This window comes from Leuresthes tenuis, unplaced genomic scaffold (assembly GCF_036924035.1).
Source record: "Leuresthes tenuis unplaced genomic scaffold, fLeuTen1.0.hap1 SCAF_21, whole genome shotgun sequence".
NCBI classification, from domain to species: domain Eukaryota; kingdom Metazoa; phylum Chordata; class Actinopteri; order Atheriniformes; family Atherinopsidae; genus Leuresthes; species Leuresthes tenuis.
This window is the reverse complement of record NW_027325375.1, coordinates 25,888,782-25,910,476: the sequence shown is the minus strand read 5'-3', so window position 1 is coordinate 25,910,476 and position 21,695 is coordinate 25,888,782. Positions and strand designations below refer to the sequence as shown.

At 38.1% G+C, this 21,695-nt stretch overlaps 1 protein-coding gene across 2 annotated transcripts in view; it reads left to right on the top strand.

Moving 5' to 3' along the window:
• nlgn2b (neuroligin 2b) overlaps positions 1 to 21,695 on the top strand; it is a 65,296-nt gene that overhangs the window by 17,036 nt on the left and 26,565 nt on the right. For both annotated transcript variants that reach the window (XM_072375110.1, XM_072375109.1), the window contains exons 2-3: positions 8,310 to 9,054; positions 17,314 to 17,367. In XM_072375110.1, the coding sequence (XP_072231211.1) occupies positions 8,565 to 9,054; positions 17,314 to 17,367 (544 nt within the window). In that variant the 5' untranslated portion in view covers positions 8,310 to 8,564. The remainder of the gene's footprint in view (positions 1 to 8,309; positions 9,055 to 17,313; positions 17,368 to 21,695) is intronic.

Genomic DNA, 21,695 nt, shown 5'->3' with positions numbered 1-21,695 from the left:
GGCACACACATGCTAACCACAGCTAGCTTTTCACCCATATCATCGCTTAATAATCTGTCACCAGAATGTGCACTCTAGTTGTTGTCATCATGACACATTTTCCTGCTTACAATTACCAAACTCACTAGGAAACTAAGATGAATATGTCAAAGCCCCCTGGAGGCACCGATGTTCAACCATAGCCCATCTTTAAGAGTATCTGACAGTCGCTGTCAAGATATCTTTTTGTCTCTGCGTTTTTTTGTTGAGTGGGGCGAGATAAAAGGGGTCTCCATGTGATCTACAGGTGTTAAATGGAAAAAAATAAGATAAAAAACAACACTGACCAACAGCAACATATTGATTTTCTGGTCCAGCAGCGACAGAGAGCCTTTTATCTAATGTCTGCTATCTTTTTCCAGTCCCTACTTCTTTATGATACCCACTGTTGCTTAATAACCCATACTAATGCTTCATTAAGGCCCTCTTAATTAACTTCTACTTGCCCATTGGTGAACTTTTTTTTATATCCTCCACATCTTCCATCAAGTCTATTCTGTAGTGAAAAATAATTAAATTTGATTAGTTTTAACCTGAGATTTCGAGCAGATCCTGGCCTCCACAGGTAGGCAGTCAAGAAGAATGTGTGGATATAAATGTGTAAAATGATTACAAAATATATAATTTAGCATTTATTGAAAAGTGTTGAAGTAACACTAAGCCAGGTCAATTGAGTCTGATACAGCACCTTGTGTTTCATGTTGGGTAAAATCGATTTTTATTGTAATACATTCAACTATAGTGTTGATTTGAAATTTACTAGAAAATGTAGTATTTGTGCAGAGAGAAGTGCAGTGGAAAGGCCAGAGGATGATTCAAATAGAAAGGTTTATCCTGTTGGCAAGAGGTAAGAGCTAAAGGTTAGCATTGTTTCAAAGTTGTTCTTTCGCCTGAAGGTAGACATCACAGAAAAAAATGTTGTGTCCAAAATCCAAAAAGTTAATCCTCAGGTTAGCATGCTTTAATAGAGACAGTGAGAATTAATTCCCAATGTCGATTCAATTATGCCCTTGCTATTTAAGACACTTTGTCAAGAACATAACCAAGGCTAATAGAGATCAATAAAAATAGACTTCTGGGAAACAATAAATAAACCTGTTTGATGGAACTGGTTCTAAATAAACCTGCGCAATATATACATTTTTCGGCACAATGGAGACAATTAATTCAATCATGATGACTAGGCTATGACAGCATAAGAAAAATATGACAATTTTCAGTTTAAGAATTTATTAGTTGTTGATCAGGACAAGTGATCACATCTAATGTGTAAGAAAGGCAAAAGATTCTACACATTGTTTGTGTTTGCTAAAGCGATTTGATATAGTTACAAGTGGTCAACCTAAAGGATGAGTGGTGTATGGACAGCTAAAGCTCGCTAACAAAGTGACTAAAAATATCAAGGTCCTGTTTTCAAAGTACCATATTTACTGACCTAGTGAACAGAGCTTGCATTTACCTTAACTGCAGAGGGTGGTAGGACTTTATTTGAATTAAAAGCATTTAAAAATAGATCCAGGTCTGCATTTGTAATTGCTTTTTTTCATTAGTAAAATTGGTCACATCTTAGTATGGCGTTTCAATTTGATACTCTCCTGTTTGCCCTGTTAAAGTTAATGCTTTAACTGCTAATACAAACTTTCTGTGGTTAAAAGCTCAATATTTTTTCAGTTTACTGAAGCTTTTAGATTCTCAACAGAGCTTTTATGAGGCATTTAGGGACTAGCTATTATGTTTGGAGGTCTGAGTGGCCCTCGTTTCTTAAATACACTCTTTGATACTGTTTGCATATTGGTCTGTGGAATCTAATGACTCCCCCATTTAAAGTGTATGTTAAGTAATTTATTTGCCCTGAAATCCCAAAAGTATATTTGGATAGTATATTAGATTTTGGTGCTATACTATCTAATTGGTCATGAAACAAACTGACTTTTATTTTTAGTATTCTTTTTCATTCTTTGATATAGAAGGGAAAAAAGTACTAGCATCTACCAAAATGTAGTTCTCCATGTAATCTACTGTATGTTTTTTTGTTAATTCTTATAGCAACAGTACAAGGCCAACCCAAAACTTACTGATGTTATTTTTACTGAGCAGATTCAACAGTTGTGATCTAAAATAAAACAGTGGCTCCACAAAATTATTTTCATACGAGTTAGTGCTGGTCTCAAAGAAGATAAATCACACATGATGTTAAGTGTTGGAACAAGCTCAGACTGGCTTTTCAAGACTCCATTTCAAATGGACCAACATTTTTCGTACTTGATTTTCAAATAATTTGCCCACACCCTGTTGTCTCAGCATCATCTGTGTATTATTTGCTTGTTTTAGATTACAAAGAAGAAGGGCTGACTCTTCTGGTGGTGTTTTTTTTTCATGAATTATTTCTGATATCATGCTCCACTTTCAAGGGGTGGAAGCCATCTATTCTCTCATCTTCTTTTCCTGAATCACTAAGTGCACGTTGGCAGGTTGTACACAGAGGCACTGGGGTGAAATATCGTTAGCTTCCATTTTTAGTGTGGAAAAAAAAGATAAAACCATTTGGCTAACCCTTCATATGCAACCTGACGACTCTAATCTGCCAGCCTCTCAGTTCATCAAAAGGATGACTTATTCATCTTTCCTGCTCCATTTAAGGTTTCAGGGAACATTAAGGCCTATAAAAATCAGTTTTAATCAAAACAGCATAAATCATTTTCCGGTATACCTGCAAAAAAGGAGCATTGCCCCGTCCTCTGGAAAGAAAGGAGGAGGTGTACAGCTGGTTTCATTCACGTGTTCCTGTTGTATATGAAATTGTGTCCCTACTATTCTAATCTAATGCATCCATAAATTTTTACCATCTTAAATGCTAAGCCAACAGCAACATAATTAACCTAGCTTAGCGGTACTGAAATCAGTGAAGCAGCTAGCCTTGGTATGTCAAAAGGTTACAAACTTCTAAAGATATGCAATTGATACATTTTTCTCAATTGTTTGAATCAAAGCTTGATTTAGACATTACAAATCATGGTTCTTGTACAGTTAGGTATGCTTTCTTGCCTTCAAACATAGTCAAACAAGTTTTTTTTTCAATCTTCATGCAAAGCTTCCCAGCCACATTCGCAAGTAGCAAAAAAGATTTTGAAAAAGTGATTTGTTGACTTGGGTCTTTGAGGTTCTGACTAGGTTGTTTTCAATTTCCTGTAATAAAGCAACTTTCTAATGAAGTACTAATAAGCAACAGAGCTTTATGGTTTCTGCATTGCTTCAGTAACAATAGGGTTCATAAAGTATCTGAATATGCTGGGCTGACAGGCTGGGTTAGAATAGCATTTTCCCAAAGCCTCGAAGGAAAGAGGCAGTAGCAGTCAGTGCTTTACAGTTTCTGTGCATACACATTCTTTTCGATTTATATAGCTGTGTGAACACAAGGTTCTCATTTATAAGTCTTAATCATCATCAAACTATACTTAGGTGCACAAACTCCCATTTTTTGCCATGGATGGATGTGTTTCAAATCCAATCAAATCAAATTAATCAAATTCTAAATTGTTCAAATTCATACAAAGCCAGTTAAAAAAGTTTGCTACATGAGTATGAACTTCACTACAATCCAATCTCCTATCCTGAGCATGCAAAAGCCGACTATGGACAGAAAAAACAGAACCAGACTCAGGAAGGGCGACCATCTGCCTTGACCGGCTTGGGGTTGAGAGGACAGGAAAGAGAGTACAACAAGCTCCATAACACTAGACCAAAGATACCTGCTGAGAAAGAAAAATACAAATTAATGACAACAATAATGTTAAGTATGTATGTAGAGTAAAGAGAGCAGAGTGAGGAGAGGTACATCATGAAAGGTACCCCAGCAATCTAGCCCTATCAGTATAACTATGGGATGTTTCAGGATAACCTGAACCACACCTAACAATAAACTTTATCAAAAAGGAAGGTAGAGAGGGAGTCTGCTTCCTGGAAGTATACTGGCAGCTGATTCCACATGAGATGGGCCTGATAACTGAAGGCCTCAATTGAGACATGCATCAGTGAAGCAGAGAAAAAGGAAATTTTTATTTTGTGTAACCACAAACAGAGCAAAAACTTCTGATTTAAAAAAGTAACAAGGGGTCAGGTTTGTAAGTTCAGTGCACAAGATCCTACAGAGGTTAAAAAAAAAAAGATTGAATTGTAAACCAGCGGCCAAAATGCGCATCAGCTCACACATCACATCAGGGCCACGGCGGAGGACCGACAACTTCTGTTTTATTTGTAACGGATGAACGCACAGTCAGTACAGTGTAAAGTCTGTGCGGAGATGATCAGGAGGGAGACACAGATGGACAGATGGAATGTGGTATGTTGGCTGTTTTCTTAAACAATCCTGTTGAAGCCTATTTAATTTGACAATCTTTCGCCAGAAAATCAGAGCCATTTCGAAATACTGTTTTCTTTTTAACGTTTCATTCGAGAGGTCTTCCTGTGCCATTGTACATTATTTATTCTGTTCTGTTTGCTCAAAAAACATGTGCATGCATGGTCTGAAGAATGTGTTAGATGCACACATTCTCACTGCACTTTCTCCCTTTATAAATACCAGTTTGCGAGCAGGAAAAGGTGTAAACTTGGTTTTTGTGTGCACATATTGTTTATGCATCTCGCCTCAGGCGTTTATAGGGCAACATTTTGCCTTGATGATGCATAAACTGACTTGTACTTTTGCAAAAACTATACCACCTACACTGTTATGGCTGGTAACCAGAAGTCAGACTTCACTTTGTTATTCTAAAAAAAATGACCCTGTGGCAGATGTCAGTACATAGATAGCTGATAATGGATTACTGTATGTATTTTTACCAACAACACCCAGCCAGAGGTTCATTAACTCTGACAAGTTTAATCAAAAACTCAGCACTTTGTTTCCACTTTGCTTAGCTTAGTCCAGGCTTGTTGACTTACAAATAATAGCAGCTTCTCAGTGGAAATAGTACATGTCATCTTTTCAGTCAAATTGAAAACAATGCAGCATGATATTCCAAGCAAGCTTTTCACTGACCGTTTAATTTAAACATAATCATAAAAGTATCCCATTAGCAGGGAGGCATTACCCAACAGGCTAAGCTGGCAGGACTGTCTTTTACAGAAAACAGCTCACATTAGCCTTGTGATTTGTGTGTCACTCTATCCCATTTCATGTGAGGAAATGCACTTCAGAGCAGTTTCAGCTCACGGATGGTTGACATGAACAGATGTTACGGATGTTAAGGTACTACTGTTTGCAAGTCACATGTGAGAAGTTGAGATTAGACTCATTTGTGCTTACTGGGAGTCTCAACTGACATGCAACATTTGATGCCTCATTGAACTTTACGCATGTGTGTCTACATCATTGCTAATGCGTGCAAGGAGGTGAGGGATACAGAGACCAATCTGACAGACTACAAACATATTACACTCCTTTGGTATCCTAGTAGGAAAGAGCATACCTCCATGAGCATCTCTGCATCCTCTGTGCATACTAAAGGTGCTCTGACCTTGGGCTTGTGCCATATGCTCATTCACATTTACCAGCAGAATACAAACACAGATGGCTCCTCGGAAATCAAAATGTGAACATAAATGTTGCAAATGTAGGAAATGAGCAGTGCCAGCATCTGTTGTGTATTTGAAATCCCAACCTTTATAGGATTTTGCATTGTTATGTGTGTGTGGTTAAGCTTAAATAATTTCAGTCTGTCTGCACTACTTTTCTCTAAAACATTTCCAACTTCCTGTACAAATTGAGAGGATTCTCTTTGCATTACATGCTTCACCAATTCCACATGCTTCCCAAATTCCACACTCGACTATCAGGCTCTATATTTTATTTGCTTCCTTCAGTATTTACATTTTGGAAGCTTTTCTTGGTAATTGAAGCACTAATTTAACATTTTCAGAAGTTCCAAGCTAACAAAATCCACTTTCCTGCACCTTTAATGCATAAGAATTGAAGGAGGATGTCCACTCATTTAATAGAAAAAGAAATTTGAAAAAGCTGCTTGGGACTGCACAGGTAAATGCAAGAAATCATCTAATTGCCTCAAATGAGTTAATAACCGAGCTTCCATTCAAATGTGTTTCTAATGTAACTGAATTTTTAGAAAAAGAAGCTAAATTATATTTAATTAATGCTTGTTTCCCTTTGCCACAGTAATGTTATTAAGAGTTGATTCATAGAGATAAGTGGTAGGTGGCACTGATTCTACAGTAATAACCCCAGAGGAAAAAGTCCCAACAAGATTTCTTAACTAAAAGATGACTAGTCAGACCTCAAAAAAGGAAAGCTAAAGATGGTGGAAATAATTGAAACCCTTGATAGAACTTAATGGAAATTGAGACTTTTGAACAAAGAAAAAAATGATGGGTCTTCAAAGACTTCTCATAATATTACCACGGGCTTGTATGCACTGAATGTGTTTTCATTGAACTGAATAATATATCTATTCTAATTTTTATTGTTCTCAGCATGTCCAAACAGCTGTTTGTGAGCTCAAATTGAAAATGTTTGCAAATAAAAGCTAGATGGAAACACAGCCATTGTCATTCCGGGCTGAAGACTGCTGATAAAGAATTTTAAAAAAGCCATCCTAAACTCTGACTGATGCCCATGTTTACATCAGCTATTACTAGCATAGCTAATTCAAATTACCAACTGAATTAATTGGGGTTAGTTGTACTGTTGGTGCTGGTTACAATGGGTTTTGACACAAAAGAAGAATGTTCTTACAAATCTTAACTTTACTGCAGAGTATATAGACATGTGATAGCATGGTTGCACTCAGAGGGCTTTAATAAACCCACTTTTTTTTTTTTTTTTAAAGTTTTATGAAGAAGCAAAGTACCACTCAGATCCCTAACTTTAGACGTCCTTAGATGTTGCATGCTGTCATCCTGCTCTATCTGTCCTTTATTCCCTGAGCTAGCCAAATTGGAATTGGAGCTGTGGATACTCGAGGGTCGAGGGTGGAGTGATGAGGTGGTATTCAACCAACAGTTAGCACCACATAAAGCCTTTATCACACCTAAACGGCACTGTCTCCCAAAGCCAGAGTGAGATAAGCACAGCCCATTCAACTGTAATGATGTGGAAGCAAGAGGCAACTGAATTGAGTTTAGAGGGAAAGGCCGACTGACACAGTGTGGATGACTGGAAAGGTGGCAGAGGCCAGTGGGGCTTTTCTTTGTTCAGTTCTTAAAAGGATTTGTGAACATGTGTTTATTTTGTGTTCTCTGTGTGCTGAGGTTAATCGTGAGACAAATGTTGTTCTGCAGTTAAATTTCTGTAATGACCTCGAAGATAAAAATGAGATGGGGCCACATTACACAAAAGTCACTGAAAAGTTTCCCTTTGGACTGAAAATGACATTTTTGCAACTAAAGCAAACCAGCTTCCAAAGCTCAGGAAACAACTTTTATGAACAGGTGATAATTGTGGAATTTACAAACAGCATTTCCAGAATTTCTTAGACCATGTGGGCACAAAGTATATTTTATCCAAGTACAGTCAGTGTAAATGTGTCAAATCCTGTTTAATAAACCCACAGGTTTATTTTTCTCAGATAGGCTCTTATTGCAATCTGAGCTAAAGATTTTTATAGTAATTAGCAACATTTTTTATACTTCAGGTGTCACTTGCAATTAAATGCTAAACCCTTCCCTTATATCAGCTTTTAGAGTTTCCATATCTGACTTGTTGTCTTTGTACCGTTTCCAATAACATATATGGTATAAATTAGCATGCAATTACACTTTAATCCATTTGCATTCTTAATCTGTCACCAATGCTTATGTGGTAACACAAGTGAGTAGGTCAAAACTGATAATCCATAAAAAAGAATAAACAAATGAAAGGATCTTTTTTTTTCTAAATTGTGCTTTCATGTTCGTTGAAGATTAAAACACTAGGCCCGATGATAAAACATAAATTGTTGATTTTGTTTAGTTTTAACCATGTTTACCTCACCAGATTAGCATAGTAGGGATTTCCTAATCTTCACTAAACATAAAGTACAGCTGAAGTTGATGGACACAATGTATTCTCGCAGTTTCTTGTGAAAGATTATTCTCAGGTTAATACAAATGTTATAAAGAAGCAAACTATAAATATCTATACTGTCTTGTTTATTGAACACACTCCATTTTGGGTAAAAGTGGTTTACCCTTGTGTCTTTTTAAATACATTAGCATTGTTTAGTGCACATCTGTTCTCAAATGCTAACTGCAACCCACAACTCATCTGTGTCTTTCAGGCTTAACTGGCATCCCGACTGCTGCGCTGAACCCACAAGGAGTTTGAAAACGGACGGATGAGACTGCAGAGTCTACCTGAGAATGCTACCTGTCCCTCCACCTCACCATGTTATCCTAGAAACACTATTAACTGGTCCCCTTCCACCATTCCTCTTTTGGCCTTTGTCATTTCCTATATCTCCCTGAGTTAGTGATTCCCCTCTGGTCCAAGCTGAAGTCCCCGTGATTTGAGTGTAATAGCTTTTATTTCGGACATGTTGTTTTTTCCATTAAATGCTGCCAGCCTCCAAGGCTATGGTGGAAAGCGCCCTAATACTTCTCAACAGGTTGCTACTCCCTGTCTGTTGTGGCTCCTGGGATTGGTGCTGCAGCTGGCTCTCACATCCTCTCAGCGTGTTGACCTGAAACACCCTATAGTATCCACAGGCTATGGAAAGATCCGTGGTGTCAGGAAGGAGCTCAACAATGAGATTTTAGGCCCAGTGGAACAGTACTTAGGTGTGCCATATGCCACTGCACCCATTGGCGAGCGGCGATTCCAACCTCCTGAAGCCCCAGGCTCCTGGCAAGAGATTCGCAATGCCACCCATTTTGCACCAGTGTGTCCCCAGAATGTGCATGGGGTTTTACCTGAGATCATGCTGCCAGTGTGGTTCACAGACAACCTGGATGCTGCGGCGACCTACGTTCAGAACCAGAGCGAGGACTGCCTTTACCTCAACATTTATGTACCCACTGAGGATGGTGAGTCTGTAGTGTGAGCGAAATCTCTCTCAAAAATATTTTAGTTCTTTGCGTTTAAGATGGGTGATAGTCAAAGTGAAGTCCTGGCTGTCACTGTGAATATTTTTACATAATTTTGCAACAAGAAAAAAAAAAGTGGTTGGGTCACGGCCTCTTCACATCATAAGGACAGCTTGTACTTTTCAAATGTTTTTTAAAATGTCCTATTTGTGCAAGTACTTGGAGTCAATTTGATCATTCTGTGCAAGAGGAGCTCACAATGTGAAGCTAAAGACACTCAGGAGAATCCAGACTAAAAGCTAACAATTTCCTGGGCTTGTATGAATTCCCTTTTCAATTACATCTGATTATTAAGTCAAATCATTTTCCAGATGTACTACAACAAAGTCACATTCTGTTTTCCTTGGTAATATTCTGTTTATAAATTAGACGCACTTTTATGGCTGAGTTGTTTTTTTTAAATTTATGTTATATTCAAGATTAATTTAGCGTTCCATATTTATTATTAAAAGATTGAGAAAGACAAGCACAACTTGACAACTAGCTTTGGCTTTTTTAGCGAGTATTGCTAGCTGTGCTGTTGATGTGCTGCAGGTTTATGATGACAATACAAGCGTGTAACCATAGCCAAGCCATATAGAACCACATACCAGTTACAAAATTATGATACAGTCACTTTATGTGAACAAAGCCAAAGACTGACTCATTCAGAAAAGTCCTTATCAAAGTTGCAGTTTCAATTTGCTAATACCAAGTGACGGCAGCAAAGGACCACAGGCTAGGATTTGAACCAGCAGCATAGGCACATTTCAGCCTCTGTACATCGGAGGCCCCCCAAACACACTTTATTTAAGCATTTGGGGTGAAATTGATTAAAAACCACAGGGCATAATAATTATTACTTGGAGGACAGGTAAAAGAACACAGGATCAAAGTGTAAATTCTGGAGTCAGAGTACATACCACTGAAATGAACAGTAATGATAAAAAGTTCAAAGTACTATGATTAATGGCCTTATCTGAGTTGCATGGGAGTATTCAAGAAAGCGCATGTTTATGCATTATTGCTGCTGCAAATTAAGTCTTACTCCTGGATTAATCTCAAGTGGTGTATAACGTTGTTGTATACTAAAGCTGAAATTAAAAGTTATTCCATTGATGAATGCTCCAAATGCCAACAGGAATATCGAAACAGATTAAGTGCTGGTACAGTTCTGTGTTGTAAAAAAGACGAGAATAAGAGTAGAAGATAAGAAGCAAAAAAGTGATTTTTAAGTGACTTTGATTCCTTTAAACACATTAGATAATGTACGCAATGAGTGCTTGTAGTTGTTTGGTGTATATGCTGTATATGCTGCACATGTCACATACTTACTGAGAAGATGATGCTTAGCCTTCTGTGTCATTCTCTGGGGAAAAGGTGTGCAAATGAGTGAGACAGATTTTACATGTAGCCGTGTCTGCTTGTCAGAATCTGTCACTTATTGTCAGGGGTCACTGCTTACACAAGGCAGATGCTGTCTCCAAGGACTTGTTCTGCCTTGTATGCGAGAAAAAATGGAGGAGGATAGTGAAGTGCTCCTGAAATCAAATAGATGTTATCGTTGTCACAGTCCTTTAAAACGTTTAGGCTGTGTTAGAATCCTGGTTGAGTCAGGTTGACCAGTTTTACAGTACAGTTCTTGAGAACATGTATCATTGGGATAACTTTGCAAAAGCATAACAATCAGTACAGCACTCCACCTATCATGCTTTTCTGGTAGAGTGATCAGACAGAAGCCATTCCTCACTAAAAGAGACATGACAGGGAGTTTGAACAAAGATTAAACTACTTGGCCAAAATTCTTAACACTGTTTATGTCGAAAACTAGAGACTGCGCATCACCTTATTAATACAATCCCTACAGTTCAATGCAGTAATAGCACTAACATTTATATCAGGATATAATGGAAGATGGATACAGAAAATATAGAGCAATCTAAGGTGAAAATCTTCTACATGAGCAGAGCTTCGAAGGTTAGAGAGAAGTTAACTGTTTTAACATGACAGAATACAAAAATAAAAAAGCATATCTCTGAAAGAAAGTAAGAGTGGCTTCAGGAAAGCTGGAGTGACCCAGCCAGAAGTAGATCTGATCCCAGTGCAACATATTTGCAACACTGACCTGAAAATGGCTGGAGACTGACACTCCCCATCCAACCTGACTGAACTTGAATATTTCTGCCAAGAGGAATGAGAACAAGCTCCAAATAAAAGCTGTGCCAAGCTTGTATGAAGACTGGTTTATTCCCTAGAAGACCTAAGGTAGCCATTGCTGCCAAGGATGCTTTAACTGTAGAATCTGTATGCTTATTGAAATGAAATGTTTGAATATTTAAATTTTCTATTTCCAGTATGGCTGTACAGTTCTGAGTCTAGATAGGTGAGCAAAAAAACAAACATCCATTTGAACTCAAAGCCCATCCAAGGTATACCGAGACTTTTGTCCAATCTGGGCATCTGGGATAGGCTCCAGCCCTCCTGTGACCCTGAACTGGATAAAGGAGTTATAGAAAATGGATGGATGGATTTTGAATGAAAGCCCTGTGTGTAAGCACTGTATTACAAAGATTAACTTTACCAAATTTAAGTAAATGAAAAGTGTTTTTGTCTAGTCTTGTCTAAACTCCTAATCTTAGTTTAACACTTAAAAAAAACAGCTGGTCCCTTTTATCATCACTAAAGGCAGCACTGAATTAATGAAACTCACTTGCAAACATTTTTAAACTCAACACTGTAAGGAGACATAACTGGTCATTACCTAAATAAACTGCACGCACTGTGGTAATTGTAATTTTTCCTTTTACCAACAACAGGTTGACATTTTTGTCTAACCCCACTTAAAGGTTCATACTGGTGGTAGGAAAAAACATACAATACTATGACATCCACGCCTATATTATTATCTGTGGTTTGGATTTTTTTCACCATTGTCATTATCTAGAAATGTTGAATTTGTAGTATTACCACATATACTATGTAATAGCTGTAATTAGCAAATGCCAGCATGTTAAGATGACAATTCAAATGGGAAATTATTTCACTAGAGAAGCAGGAACATTTTGAAAAGCAATTTGATATTAGCATTTAGCTAAAAGCATTGCCATATCCACTGTAGGTATGTGTGACCTCACAAGGGGCACTAATACAACTCTAAGTAGTTTGTAAGCTTTAGCTACAGTAGTAGGTTTGATTTTTAAAATGTTATTCAAGTGTGCTTGAAGGGCAGATACTGGTACGCCGGTAATGAACTGGCATCACAGATTCAGGCAAGCATTGATCAGAAGGTTTTAACACCAGATCTTTTTTGGCATGGCATAACCTTTACACATCTCATCTCCAGAGTACAACATTACTTATTATCTTCACACTCTACTTGAAGTCATGCACGTAATACTTATTTCATACACAGAAATGCTCAGTGTCCATGTTCTTGACATTAGTCTTTGAATAAGAATAAATTCAAAGACTTCTTTTCTTTTTGTATCTGTTCAGTCCTCCAGCTCTGTCCTTCCTGAAACCTTCCGTGCTTTCTCCCTGCTCTCCACACTCCTCCATCTTTATGCAGATGTCAGTAGAAAGGGTCAATGTTCTGAATGCAAATGAGCTCAGTGCCCTTCCCCACCAGGCCACCATGTAGCCTGCTCAACTCAAATTAAATTCAAATAACTTCTTGGCAAAATATAAATAACACAAGTGTTGTCTTGGACTGAAAAGTGAGTTTCTCTCTCCCTCTTTTTCTCTCTTTTGCCACCGACCACCTTTTCTTGTGTTGAACAGCAACACTGCGTGGTCAGGTTGTTAGGAGAGAGAACTGTCTCACTGCGTTCCTATTTCCTCAAGACACTCCCCAGGCAAAGGTCTGAGATCTTTCATTTTTATTACCACTAGAGCAGCCTTTTACAGTGCACTTTATTAAAAACCATATTTCAGGGGACAGGAAGGGAGGGGTTAAGGATGGAGGTGGGTGTATCGGAAGAGATGGAGAGCAAAATGGATAGAACTGCATGTGCTGCAAGTTGCTGCCCGGATTGTGGTTGGGGGGTGGGCTGAGGCTGTGTCGTACACCTTGTCAACTAGACAGGCCACCACAGACATGACATACTGCAGCTTCATCCCATTTACTGCACTGAGGAAATGGAGAGGGACGGGAGACAGCTTGTGTTCTGGCCACTTGTTCACTGAACTGAAAAGAAACCCAGTTGACTGAGAGATGGAACTACATTAGGTCAAGCAGTAGAATCCTGGGACAACCCAGGCTAAATGCCCCTGCATAGGCCATTGAATTTCACCCACCAGTGACCCATTATATCATGTGGCAGTCAGTCTACTGGAAGGCCTCTGTTCTAAGGCAGATGCAGTAGATGTTTTTTTTCTGATAAACCACAACTTACTTTATATTCATTCTGATTGAGTATTTATTCAAACCCAACGTTCGTCAAGACCCAGATATTTCCTTAAAAATTTATTTATTTGGAAATCCTCCCATATGGTACCAAACATATAATCATAGTTTATGCAGCACAGCCTCACCAGAAAAACAATAGACATCACATCTTTGATCTTTTTTCAAAAAGAGTTTAGTAACTGCCACCTGAGATGGCATTCATTACCCTGCTAACCAGCACAATAGAGGATAAGCTTGATGCTTTGCTTAGCAGGACAAAATTTACTGAAATATCTCGCCCAACTTTTGGCTTTTATTTCACACATTTGTTGTACCCAATAGATGATCCAGCAGATCAAAGTCAATTCAACCTTTACAATATCTCACATTGACAGAAACCTTTTAGGGGAGTGTGGGATAGGAAGAGCCAGTGGGTAAGTTGGTCCACCCCTTGCATCAGGACTTTGAATACCATGTCACCATTCATTTTCAACCCACCCATCATTTCTGTGAAACACATGGGAGATGTGACAAGCACCAATTTCCTTTAAAAGATATTCTCATATCACATGTGATAGCTGCTACATCAAAGCCTATTAATTAAGGTCTAGAAATGTTTATGATGCATGTCTGTGATTTACCAATTTATAAAACCATGCACATCATTCAGCTAAAAGCCTGCATTGGTAGAGGGTTTTTTTCCCCCAAAATGGAAGCTATGAGGTAAAGTGAGCCAAATGCAGTGAGGTAAATTGAGCAAGCAGCTTAAACTGAAATAAATTAATACATTTGTTTTTAAATGAGGTAGATTACCTTCAGAAATGTATTTATCATTCTAATCTGTTGTAAAGTATCTTCTGGTTCTTATCAGAGAAATATTGAGTGTATTTATATATTCTCCCTATCAAATAAACTCAATTTACTAAAGTAAACTTGTCATAAACTCTCAGACTGTCTGTTGTGGATTTTGTAATAAGTTGCTACGATTACATTGGCTTGGTTGAAAACCACCATTGAATTGAGTGAAAAAATAACTCACGGGGTAATCAGAGTCCCACCATGACATTTAAGAAAAATGATCTGAGACTTTTCTTACTGTATGATAACCTGAAAAAGCTACTCCAACCTCAAAAGGCTGTAACTTCAAGGTGAGAGTTACAGTTCACATTTATTCACATTTTACGACAACCTTGATTAACTGAATGTTGAATAGTTAGTTGCATAGGAGTCTTAAAACTTTAGCTGTTGATTTGTTCACAGGCTTCCAGAAATCTAAAAGGACTGGTTTTACATTCAATTTAGATCATGCCATTGTTAATCTAGGCATTACTTTCTATTTAGTGTATTGATTATAGCAGATTAAAAAGAATATATATATATATATATGTTTCAGTGAAACTTATTTATTCATTCTTTATTGGCTTTTCATTTAGTTTTATTGATTTAACTCTGTTTAGACTACTATTAGGAAGGCTGCAACTTTGCTGTTCGATACAGTGTCTAAAAATGCAAAATATAAGTTATTTTTTTGTGACATAGATTAATTTTAAGAAAAATCGCTTAATAAATTAGTTAGTAAAAGTGATTAATTTTCTTTAAATCATCCCGAGTTTGACTCAGATTCAGGTAGATGGTGCTGCTTCCCCACTGACTCAATCAACTAACCTCAAACCTGCGGCTGATTGAACCTTTTCTTTTTTTTGATGCCATATTTTTAGAACCTGTAGATAGATGCATTCTGATCATTTAAATGTCCAGTTCATCTCACTCTCCCCTATACCCACCAAAGGATTAATTCTTATGAGTTGGTGTTCTTGTAGAGCCCCAGAAAGGTTGATATTTGTAAATTAAATTAAAATGTTTTATTTCCATTTCATGTCACATGAATATCAGAGGATGCAAGGATACCAAACCATGATAAATAATGCACATGGTAAAATCTATACATAAGTGTTTTAGCATTGTCAGTGAGAACATTATGTCTAATGTTACCATGCAGCTCAAAGCACTCAAGCCAAACAAACCTGTTAGCATGATTGTACCTGCATATTGGGCTCTGGGCATCTGTAAATTTCTTTTATACTTTATCTGTCATTTTATCGACTCAACAACTGACAAATTGCTTGATTTTGAAAATAATTCTTCGAATGGTACAAAGTGCATTTTGTTTTTGTGTTTTTGCCATCTCCTCATTCCTTTCAGGTAGACAAGCCCAGCGTGTGTGCAGTCTGAGGGCGAGGTCTTATGCTCCATGTCAGGCTGTGACGGTCTGGATAGTGTTTATCCTCAAATTTATTTTAGTTCTTTAATAAGTATTGAGAAATAAACTGAAATCTGAGTCGTCTCCATTAAGCAGAAAGGTATGATTTTAAAGTGGTGCTAAGTAGCGATGGAGTGCTGACAAGACAGAGAACTAATGGGCCTTTCTATCCTTTCTATCCAATACTGGCCTGTCCACCTGTCTGCTCTGTAGCCTAGCACCAGTGGCTCCACCATCTCCTACTATGGCAGTAAGTGCTCTCTGGATCGGGCGCCTGTGTGGTGGTACTGAGAGTATGCAGCAAATCCATTCAGCATTGATCCTTACCCATTAGGACAGATGATAAACATTTTATATCAGGAAGCCATATTCATACAGATGGATGGTTGAAAATGCAGCATTACAATGGTGGAGCGCACTGAAGCTGTGTCTACTCTGTCAATAAATGCACAGCACTGTGAAAAGGGTATATGCCAACACCTCACTGTGAGGTTTACTGCAATAGTGTAGAAACAGACATGTCAGCAGCACACCGGCAGAGTGATAAACTCCTTGGCAACCCAACACAGAGTATTCTTTTTTTAAATGTGAGGCTGTAATGCCTCCCCAACAGAGAACAGGGAATATGGTGCTGGGAAGGCATGAGGAGGACATCAACAGATGATAAGGACGCCTTTAACATGCTTTGTGTGGCATATGGACATTTGATGTTTGTGGGGGCTTGAGAGTGTGAACGTGAATGTATTTAATGACTTTTTTTGAAGACATGTTGACTGTGGCTGAGCACGACACAAAACACAGTGGTTAATTGTGGTGGTCGAAATCTAAGAAAAAGTGAATTAATGGTATCCTTATCACTTAGGACTAACAGAGGTTGACATTGCAGGGCATTGGTTAGTCACTGTGATAAATGCTTGTTATTGGCTCTGCTCTATGGAGCATTTAACTGGCGTTACCCTTAAAGCTTAATGTGGGCCTACTCTTTGACCTTGATGAGAGGAAGCCTCTTGCAGGTGTTTGCAGGAGGTGTAAATATCTCAAACAATTCAGTTTTGTCTAAATTGCTCAGAAATCCTCACATTTCAGATTATAATCTTGCATTTCTTTTGTGCACCTGTCTGTATGCATTTATCCAGGTCAGTGTTGAAGCCAGAGGACCGCAACACTGACTTGATCTAGAGCAGGACACATAGTATTTTGGCATTCCTTTAGTATTTCTGACCCAAGAATGGCTTGATTCTCTTCATTGATTTTACTTTACAAAGCAGCAATGTGTCTGGACTGATTGAGAAAAAAGGACTGAGGAGAAATGGCATCTGGGGTCATTTACAAAGCAGCACTTGACAAGATCCCAAGCAGTTAAAACCAATGAGTTTGGGGTTATCTTTTAAGGAAACAGCATTTTATTCCTTGTACGCAGTCACTGAGGTGAAACAGAACTCAGTGTTTCACAGTTTGCCCATTTTTCTCTTTTAAACATTTCTTATTTTTCTGCTTTGTCTTTTTTTTTTGCAAATGTAATGTTTTTGAATTTTATCTTTTGTCTCCTCTCCTTCCTTTTTCTAAACCTCAGGTCCACTCACAAAAAAACATGATGAGTCTACAATGAACAGACCAAGGGATGAAGGTATTTTAATTGCATGTTTCTTTCCCTCATGCTCTATTTTTCAAAGTCCATGGGGAATGTGGTATTTGCAGCTGTTTTAATAATCATCACTCTAAGTGCACATTACATCGTCCACTGTTAACTGCTTGTGTGAGCACATAAATGTGTCTTTCCCTTTCACAAGCATGTATTTAGATGAACAAAAGCTACCTAAAAAAATTGTTGTTCATCAAAGTCCCCCCCTGCTTTTTGGGTACTTGCATGAGAAGCTAATTTACTCTCCTTTCTTGGTTGCTATGTGGCTGATCAACCACACGCTGATGTTCTGGCTGCCCTGTGTGATGCATCTCTGAAAATCAATATTTAGTTCCTTTTTTTACCGGCGCCCTTATTCTGGCACTGAAATTCTCTTGAAATGGTCTGTTCAAATACTGTCTTCTATGATGTTATTAGGTTTCACTCAAGCCTTCCTTTCCAAAGGAGGGAAAAGTAGAGGGTTTCTGCATGTCTCTGCTATTGTGGAACATTTTCAAGAGCACTGCAGCCAAAGGGAGATGCTCTCATTATCCTTTACTGTTGCAGCCTAAATCTGTGAAGACAGCATGTGCATCTATTTCTCTGCATGTGCCTTGACAAGCTGTATATTACACAGCAATATTCGCACATACAGTGCATTATATATCGCTTTCGTGCATGTCTGTCTGCTTGAGAACATCACATGTTCAAATCTGCACTTGAAAGCATGTTTGCTAATTTGTGTGTATTGTATGTATTATATATTTTTTTGTTTTATTTTTGTATTTCAAGCTCTGTACCAGGGGCTGCATGGTGGGGTGGTGGTCAGTGGTGAATCCCAGCTGGGGCCTTTCTGTGTCGAGTTTAGATGTTCTCTCTGTGTACTCTGGCTTTCTCCCACCACCTAAAAACATGCTTGTTGGGGTTGTTTGTCTCTATGTGGCCCTGTGATGAACTGGTGACCTGTCCAGGGTGTATCCTGCCCAATTACAGCTGGGATAGGCTCCAAGCCCCCCTCACAACCCTGAATTGGATTAAGCGGATGTAGAAAATGGATGGATGGAAGCTCTGTTCTATTTGAGTATTGAACTCTCTTCCTTGCATCTCTAATTTCTATCATTTGAAAAGAGACAGATGTAGCTAATCCAATTGTGTGGTTTCTTAATGGTGAAAACAGGGGGAAGGATTCATGTAGTATTGTGGAAAAAGAGGCAGTGATAGAATAGAGACAAAAGAAAAGAAAAAGCTGAGCACTGTGAGAGCACTGAGGTGGGCAACAAAGGGGGAGAAATGGAAAAAACCAGTCATAATGAAGACAAGTGTGTGATGAAATGACATTTATAGAGCTTTGAAAGTGAGAGGGATGTGGAGAAATAGAGAGTGAGAGGGTGGATGAGTAGGACAGTGGTAGAGCTTGACATTTATGCCGACAACCGATGGATCTTGACAGGATCAAGAGGGCTGGGATGCAGTTGAACTCATCACTTAATTGTTGAAGTATGGATCGGACATTGGTTCATAAACAATGTTGTATTTGTATCTTATTTCAAAGTTGTTTGTAAGAAACTGCATCACTCAGGTGTTGGTGCAAAGAATATTCAAGTGCTGATTCAGACTAAAACATTTCACGCCCCAATCAATCGAAATTACCATAAGGGAATGAATGAGAGAGGAGCAGAGGAATGGAAAAGTAGAAAGTAGGCATTTTCCTTTAGGAGGTAAGACATTACTGTTAAGAATAGGTGTTCAGTAGAGAGGTGAATATTGAGTAGGATAGTATCAGGTTAGGTGGTATGAAAAGGAGTGAATAATGTGCCAGTGTTTTTGGGGCAGGCGAGAAACACAGTGAGCTCCTTGTTCGGATTCAGTCCTAAATGGCCAAGGGTGAGTTGAACACCCAGCGGGTGGCACGGTGCTGTGGTGGTTCTCACTGTCACCCCACAAAAAGATTGATTGTAGGTGTAAGCCAGAGACGCTGTCTCAGTGTTGGACTGGTGACCTGTCCAGGGCGTCTTGCTAGGTGGCAGCTGGCATAAGCTTCAGTTCTCCCTTGACCCTAAATATGATAATGTGGATTTATAAAATAAATGAACAGCCTACGCCCTTTAATCACCTCACTGTTTATGCTAAGCTGCTTTCAGTCACTTTGCCATTTCCCTCACTTCAACACACTTCCACTGTTTTCTTTATTTTGTATCTTTTTCTTCCACAGACTTGCAAATCATGTGATGTTTGTTATTATCACCAGATGTTATCTAGCATTTTCTTACCAAAATGCTTGCAGTACGTCTCCTGTTTTATGAATATGAACTAGAAAAATGTTCTTTTAAAGCTTTCCTGGGTCTTTGCAGAATATTGTTAGCATAAAAAATGAATAAATAAAAAATAATTTGCTCTTTTCTTACACCTTTTCTTTGTTTCCAGATTCTACTTCTCTCTAGTTTTAGTTTTTGATTTTTAGGTTTTGGTGTTTTGTCATTATATTTAAAAAATATTTAGCAAAGTGTGACAATTAGCAAAAATTGAGAAAAGAGTTATTTTTCACAAAGGGAAAGATCTATAACCTTGATGCAACACTGTGTATTTCATTCAACTTCAATGCATAGATGAGTGGTAGTCTTTCATGCCAAAACCTCAAATGTTAACATAATTAATTTATTGTGGTTGAAATTGCAACCTGTCCCTGACATCAGATGCCTGACTGTAATGTGCCAGCCTCTCAAATAACTTTAATTTGGAAATACATTTTCAAAGGCAACCTAAGGCGAGTGGAGCAGAGGCTGCAGATACAACCTGTGACCCAATAGTATATAAAAGCCTTTCCACTAAATCTTAAACTCTCTCCTGTTGATTTATCCTATCATTATGTTGTGCTTTATGTGCAACACAGAAATGCTTCACAGACAAAAATAGAACATTTACTTAAGTAAAAGGACAGCACATAATCTGCAGGGGATAGGGAGTGCCACTGCATATATGAATGCTTTTTTTAACAGCCTTATTAAATTTGATAATAACCTTAATTGAAGTCACATGAGTCAGCATATGCTGGGGCAAAGGACTGCACAATAAAAAAACCTTCTGGCACTGTATTTTTAGACAGACATAAGTTTACCAGACATCTATAACCTGCTTCTCACCTCTACTTGAGGGTACCGGCTCAAGGCCAGGCATGTCACAGTTATTACATTTGCAACTCGTCACAGTTATTTGAGCTGACTGTGATCGTTCGGAACTTCACTAAATTTATTTTCATCCACCTGTAAATTTAATCTCTGTTTCAACACCATTTTCAACCTTGCACAGCTCTCTTTTGCTGTTCTTTAATGGCACCAACTGATTATCTTGAGTTACTTCAATTCTAATATTCGATCAGCCGCATATTAATAAGCATGATGACATTAAAGAGCCCTTATCATGCTCATTTGCAAGTTCATAGATTTATTTTGGGGTACCACTGGAATTGATTTACACATTTTAATGTTCAAGACACAATGTTTTTCTCATACCATACATTTCTGTTGCACCTCTTGCCACCTTCTTTCTGAAATGCTTTGTTTTAACTCCCCTCTCTTTAAGCAACCCATTTAGAAAGACCCGCGCTGCTCTTACTGGTTAACATGTGAAAGCTACTCCTTTGTTTGAAGCATGCCAATCTAGCCACTTTGCAGGGATTATGCAAATATGTTTCATGTTGATTTTGCCAAGTCAGGATAGAAAAGACCACAGATGCATTAGGACTTATTTCCACATACATTTCTAAGAAGTTTAGCCTGTGATTTTGTCCGATAAACAGACTATGTCCTTTTGTGTTGAATGTAAGTACATTTCTTTTTGCATGGATAAAAATATCACCACAATAATGAGAAAGGCTAACTGTAGCAGTTTTGTCTAGAATATATATGGAACTACTGCAACAAAGCAAGACTTATCATACAAGCGGAAATGCACAGATGAGAGACGTTAACGGGTTGGTCTGCATCTTAATCAGTTTTGTTTAAGATGTGGTAAAATACATATGAACCACTTTGTTTCCACTCCGTATGTTGGCTAAATACAACTGTAAAGTTCTCACTTGAATATGTTCAAAATATAGTGACCAGCTTGATAGCCAAGCTAGTAGTTTGTAAGCTTGTTTGCTATTTCCTTTATCAGTCTTCCTGACATAAGGTACCTTTTCTTTCCAAAATTCTTTGGGTTTTAAACCAAAAAAGCAAGAAGAATAATGTCCCAATAGGTGGTAAGGGTGAATTGTGAGGTTTGCACCAAAAGGTTGCACTAACAGTTGCTTATATTGCTTATGTAAAACTAATTAATTGAACTAAAAAGACTAT